Here is a 14,117-nt window from a genome sequence, read left to right on the forward strand (position 1 = left end):
TAATTATATACAAGACACATAAAACTTGTTTATAAACTAATTCATCAAAAAATTTATAACATTAATGTATCATCTTAGCATCGTATTTGTAACATTTACATCAATATCTATCAATATTTATTCTGAATAAGACCATGATATATTTTATCACTTTAACGTTACAGTAATACGAAAAAGATATCATTTTTTGAAACATAAATACACTAATAATTGTGTAACTATTTCATTGACCCTTTATTTTAAATTACATTAAATTGTTAAACATTGCATATTCAATAATTCATAATATTCTACTAAAGGATAAAGACATTGTGACTTTTTTAATTATTTTTAAGTAATGTCTTACATTGGTTACATAATTATATATTAATTTTAGTTTGTTGAGAAAAAATATGAAATTTGTATATTACTGCATAATGTAGTCGACATGTACTATCGAAAAGCCTCAAACCATATTTCAATAATTACAATGACATAAGATATCATGTATTTAAATGATACAACATAATATCATACATAATGTTTTAGAGTTCCCTCAACTATACATTGTATCATATTTGTTTTTATAATTGCAATATTTCACATTTCCCCATGTAAAATAAAAGTTGAGATAAGTTGATAAAATAAATTTCTAACTATAATTTTTACAAATACATACCCTTTTACTCCAAAATTCATCTTTATGATTTTAAACTTATTAAACTACTATAATATAGGATATAAAAGATACAAAAGAATACGTGCATTCATTAAATATACAAACATCTTGAAACAAGCTGACTGTACTTAAATGTAAAATAAAATTTATCATTATTAAAATGAATAACCAATGTAAGAACAATAAAACAAAACTTCCCAAAAGCAATTGCTTTCAATGATCATACATAAATTTTCTTATATTTATACATTATATTTAACAAAATAATATATTGATACAAATACAAAAGTTTTTAACCCTTACTCAATTACTAATAAAGTACATAATTTGCAGTCTTATACATGTGCATATACCTTTTTACTTTGCAAGTTTTATTTCAATACTGATTTCAGTTACTTTATCTATTGGGAAAAGAAGAATAATAAGATCTGTTATTATAAAAACAATGTTATTCTGTACAAAATAATTTTATCATATATCACCATTTATTCAACCATAAATTTTCCCCACAAAATATTTTATTACCTATTTTATCATTTATTTTGATTTTAATTTTCATATGTATGTTTCAAAATCTCAATTAATTTTTTAAAGTCTTATTTTTATACACATATATTCTTAGAGGATTATCTTTTGTCTATGAATAATTTTGTTGAAAATTGAAAGTGCAGATACTTCTTAATAATTGTAGTATTCACAACAATCTATGATACATAATATAAACAATTTCTTGAAAACTGCGTTATTATACTGAAATTTCAACAACCTTCAAAATTATTGAAAAAATTATAAAGTTGAAGGTTCTAGCTAAACTTTGATATTAATTTCCGCAGGATCTATGCTATCAAAATATTTTGGTGGAGGCTGTTTATGAAATGGTGCTTCGTGTACATATAATGTAGCTGTTGGAGAAATATCAGATTTTTCAATAAGTATTTCTTTAAAAGGATCAGTAGGTTTTTCTGGATATAAACATAACCAAAATGCAGACAATGCTGCTGCTGCAATAGCAGAGGCTAAAAGCCAATGTGGTAGTCCAATATGTTTCGAGGCACACTGAAGCCAATCAGATCCAGGTACTGAAGCTGATTGGTCATTTTCTCCAGAGTAGTCTGATGGTACACCATAATCCACTGTCTATCATATCATGATCAATCAGATTTATATGACTTATAATAAATAAATATATTCTACATAAAGTGAAATTTTCAAACAAGATAAATATCGAAAACGAAATGTATATTATGATTAAAATAAAATAAATTTAAAAAATAGAAATATTAAATTAACAAGAAACTTTTGCTACATTGAATTATATATATATATATATATATATATTTAGTTTCATTGATATCTTCAATAAATGATTAAAACTGTATCATTTAAATTTTTATTATAAAATACACAGTTAAAAACTTACCCCAGCATCTAATGGAACAGTCTTAATATATGTTTGTGGCAATTTAAATCCATTAAAATCCCACCATCCTGGGAAAAGTTCCTTCCGCAAACCTGGATCACTCAAAATATCATTTTCAGGTATATCAGGTGACATTACAAGTAAGTTGGAATCTACACCTTCCTCTATATAGACAGCAACAGAAAATAGTGATAACAAATCTGAAACACGTTGTTTGGCCATGAAATCACAACCAGTGCTACATGCATAGCGATCTTGAGGAGCTGTATATGCTTCTGCACATGCTACAACAAAATGAAGAAATATTTTATTTAGAAATTTATTAGTTACAATAATCTTACGTAATTTTTTAGAAAGTAATTTACATTATAAAAAATATTTTTAGTTGGCATGCAAAAATAATCTTTTAAATTAATAATTATATGAAATATTATACTATATATTTTATTTTATAATTAAAATTAAATTTAGTTTTAATTTAAATGCTATTATAATCATTATATGCTTTACATACAAGCTTCACAGGCATCCCTAGTACCATTTAAGCTGTTTAGTTCTAATCCATAATGTAAATCCACTAAATTGAAGAATCTACATCCTCGCTGACAACATGATTTGACATATTTACTCTAGAATTAATGAACGTCATCGTCATCATTAATGTATCAGTTCATAATATGTAACTTATAAACATATATTTGCTGATAACGCGTACATTTGTAAAAGATAATGGTGTTTTTTCGCACAAGTTAATGCACGGATCTTCTCGATTTACAAGATTACAAAACATATCACCACGTACAAGACTTATAATAAATAATAACAGCAACGAAATAATTTCCTTTTCTTTTTTCATCTCAGAGAACTGTTGTGTTCTGTATTCTGTAAAAGAGTATTTAGCGTATCAATCAAAATAATTCGTTAGACGAAGAGACTTCACTGAGAGAAGGTTGATAGCTCCTCGAATAATCGAATAAATATCGATTTAATTATGGTGGGATGCGTCGCATTGGTCGACATGTTTGTCGTCTATAAGAATCAACCAATATTATTTTTCGGAATTATAAATGCATGTCATTCGCTAATCTGTAACATTTTTTATGCATTAGTAAAATTATGAATAAAAGCTTCATACGAGCTTCATAAAATATTATTCTGTTAGTAACTTTTTATTAAACCAAAATCTTTCTTTGAGATTTGAAGTTATGATATATTATGTTACAAAGATACATTATGATTTCTTTTTTACAAATTTTATTTTTAAGTTCTAGATTAACAGTAGTACTGAAAAAAATTACTAAAGATAAAAAGCAGTGTAAACTACATATAGGAAATTAAGACAAATGCTATAATGTTTGTCAATGTTGATTTGATTGTTGAGATAAAATGTTGAAATAATTAATAACAAATTATTTTCAATTGTTTTATAATTGTTTTCTTTATCTATCAAAAATTCACTAGAAATATTAACATATTAGAAATATTAACATATAACATATAACAAAGATCTTAAGAAAAAAACTAAATGCTATTATTCTTTATTTAATATAGATTCAAGTAAAATTCCCATTTTATATCTCGATATCTCGATAATGCAATATAATTCGATACATATCGTGAGCTTATGACGTATGTAAAATTTGTAGGATTTGAAGCAATTACGAGGAGTTTCGTGTTTTATCAATCTTTTATCAGTGGCACTTAGTAGTAATTTTCTGATTGATGACACGTGGAGTGTCTAGATAACAGATTGTAATTAGGCACTGTTGTATGCGAGGTTATCATTTTATATTGAATATAGTAAAAGTACGTGTGCCAAAATTCTTCGAACATTAATATAAATTCTAATTTATATAAGTTTTTAACCTATCTGTTACTTTTAAAAATCTTTAAAAATAACTGAAGTAAGTAATACATTTTTATCTTAGATATAATGGATGAATTTCTTTTTGCTCGATAATAACAATATATATATATCAAAAAATTCAAATCTTAATCTTTCAATGAAACTATTAAAAAAAGAAAAAATGGCATTTATTATAACATGAACATGATGTAATTGAGATCAAATTATATATGATTAATGGTAATATGCCAAATCTCATTGTCAATAATATTCTGTTATCTAAAATTCATTTTATTCAATAAAAATTACTGTTAATTATATAATAAATGCACTTAACAAGATGTCAACAGAAATGGGGTTTGCCACAAAAGCTATTCATGCCGGACAAGATCCATTACAATGGAATCATTGGGAAGTAGTACCTCCTATTGTAATGTCCACTACTTTTCGTCAGGATGGACCTGGGCAAACTAAGGTAAATGCTTTTTATTTTAAAACTAAATTAGTTTCAATGATATTTCATAAATTATTAATGTATCTTATGGTATTATAACATAATGAAAATGTGAGTACTTATATAAGTTATACATAAATTAAACATTTTTAATTTTTAAAATTAATACCAATTGTATTATCAAGTGACTATTAATCATAGTTGATAAAAATCATAAACAGTTAAATTTTATATACTTACTATTTGGGTCATTATTTTATCATTTATTAATGTTATATGTTATATTAAATTCTAGGGTTATGATTATGGAAGAAGTAACAATCCCACAAGAAATGTTTTACAAACTTGTTTAGCTGCTCTAGAAAATGGAAAATATGCATTAACTTTTGCATCAGGTTTAGGTGCTACAACAGTAGTAACTTCATTATTAAATGCAGGAGATCATATTATATCTGCAGATGATATTTATGGTGGAACTAATCGTTTTTTCCAAAAATGTTTATGCAGGCAAAATAATACAGTTACATTTGTAGATATGTCAGATATTAATAATGTTATAACCAATATAAAACCTAATACAAAGGTGTGGAGAAATTTTGAAATTTTATTTTTTATAATATTAATTATAATAATAAACAAATTTTGATATTGTTTAAGACATATGAATTATACATTTATATTTTTTAGATGGTTTGGTTAGAGACACCAACTAATCCTCTACTAAAGTTAGTTGATATTCAGGCTGTTGTTCAAGCAGTCAAACAAAAAGATGCTGAAATTATTGTAGTAGTAGATAATACTTTCCTAACATGTTATTTTCAGGTGAGTAGTACATTTTATTTGCCACTATAACATGATTACATAATTTATGTTATATATTTTTTATAGAAACCATTAAATTTTGGAGCAGATATTGTAATATATTCTCTAACGAAGTACATGAATGGACATTCAGATGTTATTATGGGTGCAACAATTACAAATAGAGATGATCTAGCACAAAGACTTGCATTTTTTCAAAATGGTACTTTTGAATTACATCCCTAATATTTCTTTAATTTTAGTTTTAGCTAATTTTCTATATAATTTCCAATTTTTATGTTAGCTATGGGTGTTGTTCCGTCTCCTGTAGATTGTTCTTTGGTTAATCGGAGTTTAAAAACTCTGGAAATTAGAATGCAGCAACATATGAAAAATGGGTTAGCAGTTGCACAATTTTTAGAATCGCATCCTTGTGTAGAAAAAGTAATCCATCCATGTATGTATCTTTATGAAGTATTAAATTCATAACTTTTATATGTTTTAACATCTCATACAATTTTAGAAAAATGTAACACAATATTCCCTACAATTAGATAGTATGTAACTGATATCTTTCGTCATCTTGTAAAATGTAAAATTTAATTGTAGACCTTCCCTCACATCCACAGCATGAAATTGCTCTTAAACAAACTTCTGGTCATAGTGGAATGGTTTCATTTTATCTAAAAGGTGATTCCAGCAAATTTTTAAAGGCCTTAAAAGTATTTACATTAGCAGAATCACTTGGTGGTTATGAATCTCTTGCTGAATTACCGTGAGTAAATGGTAGTTTATCATCAATACATATAAGTCTTTCTACCATTTTTATTGTTTTAATTTCTTGCATAGGTGCGTGATGACTCATGCTTCGGTACCTGAAGAAGCTAGAGCAACATTAGGCATTACTGACAAGTTAATTCGTTTATCTATTGGTCTTGAAACAGAACTAGACCTTTTAACTGACCTTGATCAAGCTCTTAAAGCTAGTTTGTAAACATATGTTGATTGCCGGATGATTTTCTACATAATACTTTACTAAAAAGGAAAGTTGTTCAAGCACTTTATGGTGCATTTAATATTTTAAACTATAACTATTAGAAATAGTAAAAATTTTATGAATAATTTTTTATGTAATTTACATGTAATTAATTTTGATATCAACATAATGCCAGTCATCATAACAGTCAATGTGTTAATATAGTAGGAGCCAACTTAATTTACTATGATAGAAAATTATGATACTATACGTGTTGTCTTTTGAAATTAATTAATTTTTTGGGAAGGATATATTGCCATTCATATTTTAACATTCCACACTACACTGATGTTCGCATGTTTCATAATGTACATTATTATATGTACACCATTTATTCTAATAGTGCCGTATCCTGTATATATTTTTATATCATCTATTCTTTGTATGAAAAAATTGTACGATGTTGTGCAATACCCATTGAATTTAGAGGATTTTAGACAATTGTATATTAATATTTTTAAACTGTGTATAAAAATAATGATACAAAAATAATAGTGATCAAAGAAACTTAAATACAATTATAAATTAAGGAATTTATGGTTTTTTACATTTTTTAATAAGATAAAAAATTATTCTTAAGATTTTTTAATCTTGTATTAAATCAGTAATATTTTACATACATATATGTTAATCTGTCAAAAATAAATTATTCTTTTCTTATGATATACTCATTGTATACGACAAAACTTTTATGATCATGTATATCTGAAGTATTACATGTATTCAGTTAAAGTTGTTTTACTGTAAAATGCATCTAAAGTGTAAAATATACTTTTACTTTATAAAGAGAATTGAAATTATAAATAATTTATCATTGCAGTGAATAAAATACTCTATTATAAAAATTATTATTACACTTGTTTTCATTTTTCATTACGTAATTAACGTAAACGCGTTAATTATTTTTATTAAATATCAAATTTTTATAATTTGAATAATTAATATTATTGTAAATTAACTTTAGAATTGTATCGTGACTTTGCTTTGTTTAGTTTATCATATTCTTGTGCTCGATTATACAATAACACTCCTATTATTACTAAAGATGTTCCCATAGCAGATAAACCAGTTACAGGGTTATTAAATAGTAAAACAGAGAGCCAGATTAAAGATGCTCTCTTTGCTGTATTAACGACACTGCAATGATACAAAATACTGTTAGTAATCAAATTTCAAAATATCTTATAAATATTTTATTTTAAAATAGCATAAAAAGCACACCTATGTGTCACAGGACTGATGTAATTCATAAGTACATATGCTGTAATACTTTGAAAATGGAAGAACACTCCATTAAGTAAAAATGCTGTGAATAATTTAAAACTCAAAGAATGTTCAAGTGTTGGTAAATCTACAAATAAGATCAATACTGGTATTTGTACCACAATTGATGCTAAACTAGTATAGAATTGCAGTTCTGCAGGCCTGTAATTTCATATTATTAATGAATATAAAAAATTTAGTTGAATAGTTTAAGACATAAATGACAGTAAATAAAAGATCTAATATTAATATATAATACTTACGTATACCTAAAATTATCACCACTGATTAACATTTTGGAATAAACATTTTGTAAACATTCTGTTACATTTGTAGCCATAGCTGCAATAAATCCTCTGAGGTCAAAACTAATTTCGTTTATTGAACATAGAGCTAGACCACACATTAAAGGAATTAAAGATAAATTTACATATAATCCTGTATGTTCCCCTGTAAATAATATATTAATTTAATATTTCGAATAACAAATATTTATATAACTTAAAAATATTTGTAGGTAGAAATGTTTATTAAAAGATTGTATATTAATAATAGAAAAAAAATAACTATATATTGATTCTTACCTAATAAATATCTGCTAATAAGGACGGTAAATAGTGGCGCACTACTTTTAATAGTTTCTGTGAAACTCACTGCTACATAATTAAGTGATACTAGCCCTAGTACTACAGTTGTAAACCTTGTACATCCAACCAATATCATATGCTTATAAAAACCTGCTGGTCTCATTAATCTGGGACGTGTTTTGTACATTCCACATGGAAAATACATTTGAATAAATCCACAAATTGTGGTCATTAACATTTGACAAGCACCTATTCAAATAAATTAACACTTAATATTAAAAGCAAAAATTGTTAACATTTCAAGTCTATAATTTTAAACATGAAATAGAAAAGAAAGTTTATATCAGTTTAGATATTAATTTACCCAAAATTGTAGGATTGCCTTCCATATATGATAATATGTATTTATTCAAGAATAAAGTACATCCACTAATGAGATACCATAATACTAGAAATAACATAGCTCTGGGATAGAATGAACCACCCATAGTTTCACTTGTTACAGTCGTTTCTTCGTGTTTCTTAATATTTTCTTCATATGATTTAGTTTCACCATCATGTATTAATTGCTGTTCTGTGTCACGAGGTGTTAACGCGTAATTTATACGAACCGAATGATTTTCCATTACATACAGTTTCTTTTCAAGTGAAATGTTTATAACATTACATACAACTTTGCTTCTGAGATCACATTTTTCACATGTCACATTCGTATGATATTGACATTCATATGTTTCATTCAAGGATTAAAGAGGTTATATTCTTAGAGACTTTTAAATTTATAACAAAAATCTTAATTTTAATGTTTATGCAACATGAAAAGCTTTTGATATTAACATTTATACACAATTTTTACTTGAGTACACTTGAGTAATAATAGTTATTTTATAATCATTGCATTATTATAAAATAGTATATATTTGTAGTTATACCAAATTCGTATGTTTACCATACGATCATTTCTACTTAACACTTCAGAAACTAATTGCAGTTGAAATAAAAATTTCTACTTATTTCGTTTTAATATAAATTAACGTGAATAACATGAAATAAACATAACACAATTAAAATTATATACTGTGTGAAATTATAAGTTAAAAACTGTTCATGTTTGTAATAAAAAATAATATTACAGTAATTTAAATAATAGCTTTATTACAAAAATTATACACATTTTACAATTTTTTAAATTAAAACTAATATTAACTGTTTTGTACTAATCTTATATTACAATTCAGTGGGTAATTTTTTTTTAAGTGAACTTGTCTGTATAATTTTTTCAATACAAAACTTTCTAAAAAAATCTCTATGTGCTAATAATGCAACATTTCTTCCACCTATTGCACTCATTTCCATTGCACTAGCTATCCATTCAATAGCATTAACATGATAGAGTGCATTATGCAATTTAAATTTTGCTTCATGAATTTTTGTTGAATATTCAGGATATGCCTTCCAAGCAATCTGTTTTATTTCTTGAACCTTAAACATAATAAATTAATTTTATGTTGCATGTCATATATATCACAGTTTATATAAATATTATAAAGTAGTCTTACGTTTGAAAACATTTCATTTATAATATTTGACTTTAAAGGTTTATTGCTAAATATTTTCCAAACATTACTATTCTTCATTGAACCTTCTACAGAATTTAACCTTCCCAAAGAACTAATTATCGTTCTGTTAGGATCACAGCTTAAAATATTATCTAATTCTGCCTCTAAGCCAAAATAGTGTGGTTTTAAATCTGCTTTCACAAATGTAGCTATAGTTTCATGGTACTTCGCAGGACTGAAAAAATCATTGTTTGGAAACCCTTCAAAAGTTATAGGAAATTCTTGATTATGGATAAGTGGAATTGCCAGTATTACAATATCATATGTTGCTTTCATTATATTTGTACTGTCTGAAATAGAAATCATTCTTTAATCATTATAAAGATATCATTTATTATTTTTACATCATACCTTGATTATGATAATGCACTTCATATAAATTTTGAGTACCATTGTTTAGTATGTTAATAATTTTAATTACATGTGAAGGCACAACATTTACATGTTTATTTCTATATATTAAATGTTCAGGTACCTAAAATATTAGTACAATGATTAATTATGAAATGAAAATATCTTTTCTACAAAATTAACAAAAAAAAAACAACCTTTTTATTTCCCCCTTTTACAGACCACAAATTAAAACCTGCTCCAGCTAAAGACACAAATCCAACAAAACTATGAACATTTGTGTCTTGCCCATAATTTACTACTAATGTTGTCTTCACAAGTTCATTAATTAATTTTTCTGAATAACCCAGATTCAAAATCTCACTTTTAATAGATTTCTCTAATAACTTTGGAAATTCAGGATTCATAGATAACAAAAGACTACTGATATTCGTGAAAACTTCTCCATTATCCTGTAGATGGTATATTTTTTCAAAGTTATTTATTATAGAAGTTACATATCTGTTTAAAATTAATAAAGTCAACTATTACTGTAATATCAAATATATGTGGTCAGATGTTTGATATACTTTTTTAAGAATACATATGGGATACCTGTAGAGACTGAATGGCTGAACACTATATCTGTAAATTAATTTAATAAATGATAATATCTCCCAGTTACTCTCTTCAAATATAATTTCATTGCCATTCCAAATACTTGTTTTTTTACCTTTAGATGGTCTGTGTTCTAAACCTAAATCAACAGACGTACATTTTAGATATTTATGAAACTATATCTGTAGAAATGTAAAAATAAGAAAACAAAGTACCGAGTAATTCAACAAAATCTCGCATATATTTATTTTGAGGATGTATGATTGAACCTCCAGCTTCGAATTCATTACCGTCAACTTCTATAGTGGCCAAACGCCCACCGATAATTTTTGCTTCGTATAAATCGATATTAAGATTATTATTAAATAGTTCTGTAAGAAAATGAGAACTTGCTGCGCCACCAATACCACCTCCAATAATTGCTAAAAAAACAAAGTTTTAAATTATTGTTATATATCTTATTAAATGTGAAAATAATATGCTTCATTGCTTGAAATCAGTTGAAATATATTTGCTTTGTCTCAACTTTCTTATATTTTAAACGTAAAAATATTACATAAAATTATTTTATATCATTAGTATATTCTTTCACTCACCTATATTTGGCTTACACTTTTCATAACAAATTCCTCTTTTAAAAATCAGTATACCTAACAAAATTATACGCCAATTCATGATCACGATTATCATGTTCATGTTGTACTGTTTTCATAGAAATTTAATTGTCTACATATGTATGTATATTAACAATTAACGTTATGTTACATTATTTTTTATTAATAACTAGTATATTTTCTAATTCAATATTTATATAGTCTATAAAATTATAGAGCTTATACTATATACTACATATAAATATGATTTATTATATCCTACGATGTGATTGATATCTAATAAAACATAATATAAATTACAAAATTAATTAAATTATTTTACATAAATCCAGGAATTGTATTTTAAATACAATAAATTATGTACCTACGTTAAATACATACATATAGTGGTATTTGAGTTTCACTAGTCAGCAGCCAATAGTTGCAGCGGCAATAATCAAATTTTGTTTATGTTGAACAGAATACCCATATGTAGTCTGTGTAGTTTTACTGCCTCCATGATAGGGGAAGTACGTGTAATATATTCCTGTACAGTTAACCTTACTCTTGGAAACATTTTTATATTTATTTATGTGAGTCCTTCGAATTAATAATGGCGAAAAAGGAATTAAAACGTAAACGAATCGATAATCTTAATAATGAAAATATACCACAACCCGAAGTTTTACCAGCAAAAAGAATATCCGATGAACCACCACCAAAAAAGGTTTAAAAATATCTTTTTTCTGTTTTATTTTGAACTTCTAGCAAGTAGAGATATAAATATATATAAAACATATTTCAATTGGTAATAAATTTGTTATACATTTTCATTTTATGTTATAGATAAAATGGATTAATAAGCAAAGAGTGTTAGTATTTGCTACTAGGGGAATCAGCTATAGACATCGTCATCTCATGGATGATTTAAAAACTCTTATGCCTCACCATCGCCCTGAATCTAAAATAGAACGTACTAAAAATTTACAAGTGATTAATGAAATATCGGAAATGAAAAACTGCAATAAATCAATATTATTTGAAGGCAGAAGAAAAAGGGATTTATATTTATGGTTTTCTAACATTTCGGTAGGACCATGTGCAAAATTTCTTGTTGAAAATAGTACGTATTATAATACTTAATTATAGAATGTTAAATTCTATAAACTATACCATATTATAAATAATCTTAATGTCACAAATAGATTAATGACTTCTATGTTGTAGTTTATACTATGGCAGAATTAAAAATGACTGGAAATTGTTTAAGAGGTTCTAGACCATTGTTATCATTTGATGAGAATTTTAACACAAAACCACATTATGGTTTGTTGAAAGAATTGTTTGTTCAAATCTTTGGTGTTCCCAATCATCATCCTAAGAGTCAACCATTTTTTGACCATATATATACATTCACTATATTAGACAATAGAATATGGTTTCGAAATTTCCAAATTTTAACAGAAGATGGAGGTTTAGCTGAAATAGGTCCAAGATTTGTATTAAATCCAATAAAAATATTTGCTAATAGCTTTAGTGGAGAAGTACTTTGGGATAATCCTTCTTATATATCCCCTGCTAAGGTATAAACCAATCAAATTTTTATGATAAATTTAACGTGTGACAAAATTAAAAGTACTAAATGTAATAATTATAACATTTTAAATATTATAGTTTCGACAGTCTTTGAAGAAGAATATTGCTGGTAAATACATAAATAAGGTAGAACAGAAAGTGGCACAAGAGAGTAGTAAACCAAAGGAATCATATTCATTGAATCCCATGGATGAAATATTTAAAGGTGATCCATTAAAGAAAGCAATAGAATTACAACAGAAAGAAACAAAAGAAGTACAGGCTAATGAAAGTGGAAAGAAAAAAAAAATTAAGATGCGATTAGGGAAAAAGATAAAAAAGACTAATTCTAAAAAGAAAAAAAGGAATTAATGCTGTAATATTGCACTCAAAAGTTTCTATTCTATTGTAATAATATTACGTTAATAAAAATTTTTTAACTATTTCATAAACAATATATTTTTATTTTTCATACAGTGTAATATACATACTTTATAAAGACAAGCCTAGAAGAATTAGCAATCTAAAATATATAAAATACACGTATATGAACTTTATACATATCTTGTTTAAATTTTATATAATTTATATACTACACATACATTTTCATAGAACTACATAGCAACGTGATTTATTTAAAACTGATTTATATAAAATGCATAATGTTAAACACGATTGAATAAACAAGTATAATTATTTTGTATAATTACACATCATTGAAGAAAAAAATTACATTATTGCACTTAATATAATTCATAAACAAAGATATAGACAGAAAACAAATATTTGATTCCATTAATAATAAGATAATATTCTACGTTATAATGTATATATATATGTCGGAGAAGAGTCAGGAACAGGGTTGTGGGCGTTTGATAGACCTCCCTTGGAGTTGGCCAGCGTTGTATTATAACGAAGATACGGGCTGATACTACGAGTATGAACACTACCGATTCGACGATCAACAGCGGTGATTAGACACTCGCAACACTAGTGATAATGGTCTTAGGTTCGATAACGAATCCACGGTCAACGGGAGGGTAGGTATACTTGCTCTAACTCAAACGTGTACTACTCCCTTCGCCGATTTACTTTAGTAAACTTTAGTAGTAAACTTTAATTACGATTTTACGGATTTTCCCGGAGTTCCAGGGGAAGGTCCGGTGTCCTTCCATCTCCGACATATATATATATATATATATATATATATATATATGTATAATATATTATAATGTATTATATAGCCTTCAAATAAAAGTAAATTTATTATCGTAGTATATGTCATTTGATAATATTACATAAAGTTATTCATAGATT

At 25.9% G+C, this 14,117-nt stretch overlaps 5 protein-coding genes across 6 annotated transcripts; 2 read left to right on the forward strand and 3 right to left on the reverse strand.

Moving 5' to 3' along the window:
• Positions 1 to 210: 210 nt before the first annotated feature.
• LOC117232247 (transmembrane protein 59-like) lies at positions 211 to 3,069 on the reverse strand. The gene is made up of 4 exons (XM_033491502.1): positions 2,794 to 3,069; positions 2,593 to 2,707; positions 2,079 to 2,362; positions 211 to 1,795 (listed from the first exon to the last, which is right to left on the reverse strand). The coding sequence occupies exons 1-4, from the start codon at positions 2,932 to 2,934 to the stop codon at positions 1,466 to 1,468; spliced, it is 870 nt and encodes a 289-aa protein (XP_033347393.1). The 5' UTR covers positions 2,935 to 3,069; the 3' UTR covers positions 211 to 1,465.
• Positions 3,070 to 3,836: 767 nt separating this feature from the next.
• Positions 3,837 to 6,693, forward strand: LOC117232244 (putative cystathionine gamma-lyase 2). The gene is made up of 8 exons (XM_033491499.1): positions 3,837 to 3,982; positions 4,265 to 4,399; positions 4,674 to 4,961; positions 5,066 to 5,200; positions 5,267 to 5,402; positions 5,484 to 5,636; positions 5,789 to 5,954; positions 6,029 to 6,693. Exons 2-8 carry the CDS (start codon positions 4,265 to 4,267, stop codon positions 6,171 to 6,173), a joined length of 1,158 nt encoding a protein of 385 aa, XP_033347390.1. The 5' UTR covers positions 3,837 to 3,982; the 3' UTR covers positions 6,174 to 6,693.
• Positions 6,694 to 7,041: 348 nt separating this feature from the next.
• LOC117232245 (solute carrier family 35 member E2A-like) lies at positions 7,042 to 9,025 on the reverse strand. Its single transcript, XM_033491500.1, has 5 exons — positions 8,430 to 9,025; positions 8,063 to 8,314; positions 7,742 to 7,928; positions 7,437 to 7,640; positions 7,042 to 7,352 (listed from the first exon to the last, which is right to left on the reverse strand). The coding sequence occupies exons 1-5, from the start codon at positions 8,689 to 8,691 to the stop codon at positions 7,160 to 7,162; spliced, it is 1,098 nt and encodes a 365-aa protein (XP_033347391.1). The 5' UTR covers positions 8,692 to 9,025; the 3' UTR covers positions 7,042 to 7,159.
• A 175-nt stretch (positions 9,026 to 9,200) lies between these two features.
• LOC117232243 (prenylcysteine oxidase-like) lies at positions 9,201 to 11,644 on the reverse strand. Of its 2 annotated transcripts, XM_033491498.1 has the most exons (8): positions 11,611 to 11,644; positions 11,229 to 11,282; positions 10,848 to 11,054; positions 10,630 to 10,771; positions 10,233 to 10,536; positions 10,036 to 10,159; positions 9,625 to 9,974; positions 9,201 to 9,547 (listed from the first exon to the last, which is right to left on the reverse strand). In XM_033491498.1, the coding sequence occupies exons 1-8, from the start codon at positions 11,627 to 11,629 to the stop codon at positions 9,293 to 9,295; spliced, it is 1,455 nt and encodes a 484-aa protein (XP_033347389.1). In that variant the 5' UTR covers positions 11,630 to 11,644; the 3' UTR covers positions 9,201 to 9,292. The 2 variants fall into 2 exon arrangements, with proteins under 2 accessions (XP_033347389.1, XP_033347388.1); XM_033491497.1 differs by lacking the exon at positions 11,611 to 11,644 and having other exon boundaries at positions 11,229 to 11,387.
• A 78-nt stretch (positions 11,645 to 11,722) lies between these two features.
• LOC117232246 (ribosome biogenesis protein BRX1 homolog) lies at positions 11,723 to 13,357 on the forward strand. Its single transcript, XM_033491501.1, has 4 exons — positions 11,723 to 11,952; positions 12,072 to 12,348; positions 12,453 to 12,808; positions 12,900 to 13,357. The coding sequence occupies exons 1-4, from the start codon at positions 11,839 to 11,841 to the stop codon at positions 13,170 to 13,172; spliced, it is 1,020 nt and encodes a 339-aa protein (XP_033347392.1). The 5' UTR covers positions 11,723 to 11,838; the 3' UTR covers positions 13,173 to 13,357.
• Positions 13,358 to 14,117: the final 760 nt, after the last annotated feature.

This window comes from Bombus vosnesenskii, unplaced genomic scaffold (assembly GCF_011952255.1).
Source record: "Bombus vosnesenskii isolate JDL3184/JDL3185 unplaced genomic scaffold, Bvos_JDL3184-5_v1.1 scf7180000013285, whole genome shotgun sequence".
Lineage (NCBI taxonomy): Eukaryota > Metazoa > Arthropoda > Insecta > Hymenoptera > Apidae > Bombus > Bombus vosnesenskii.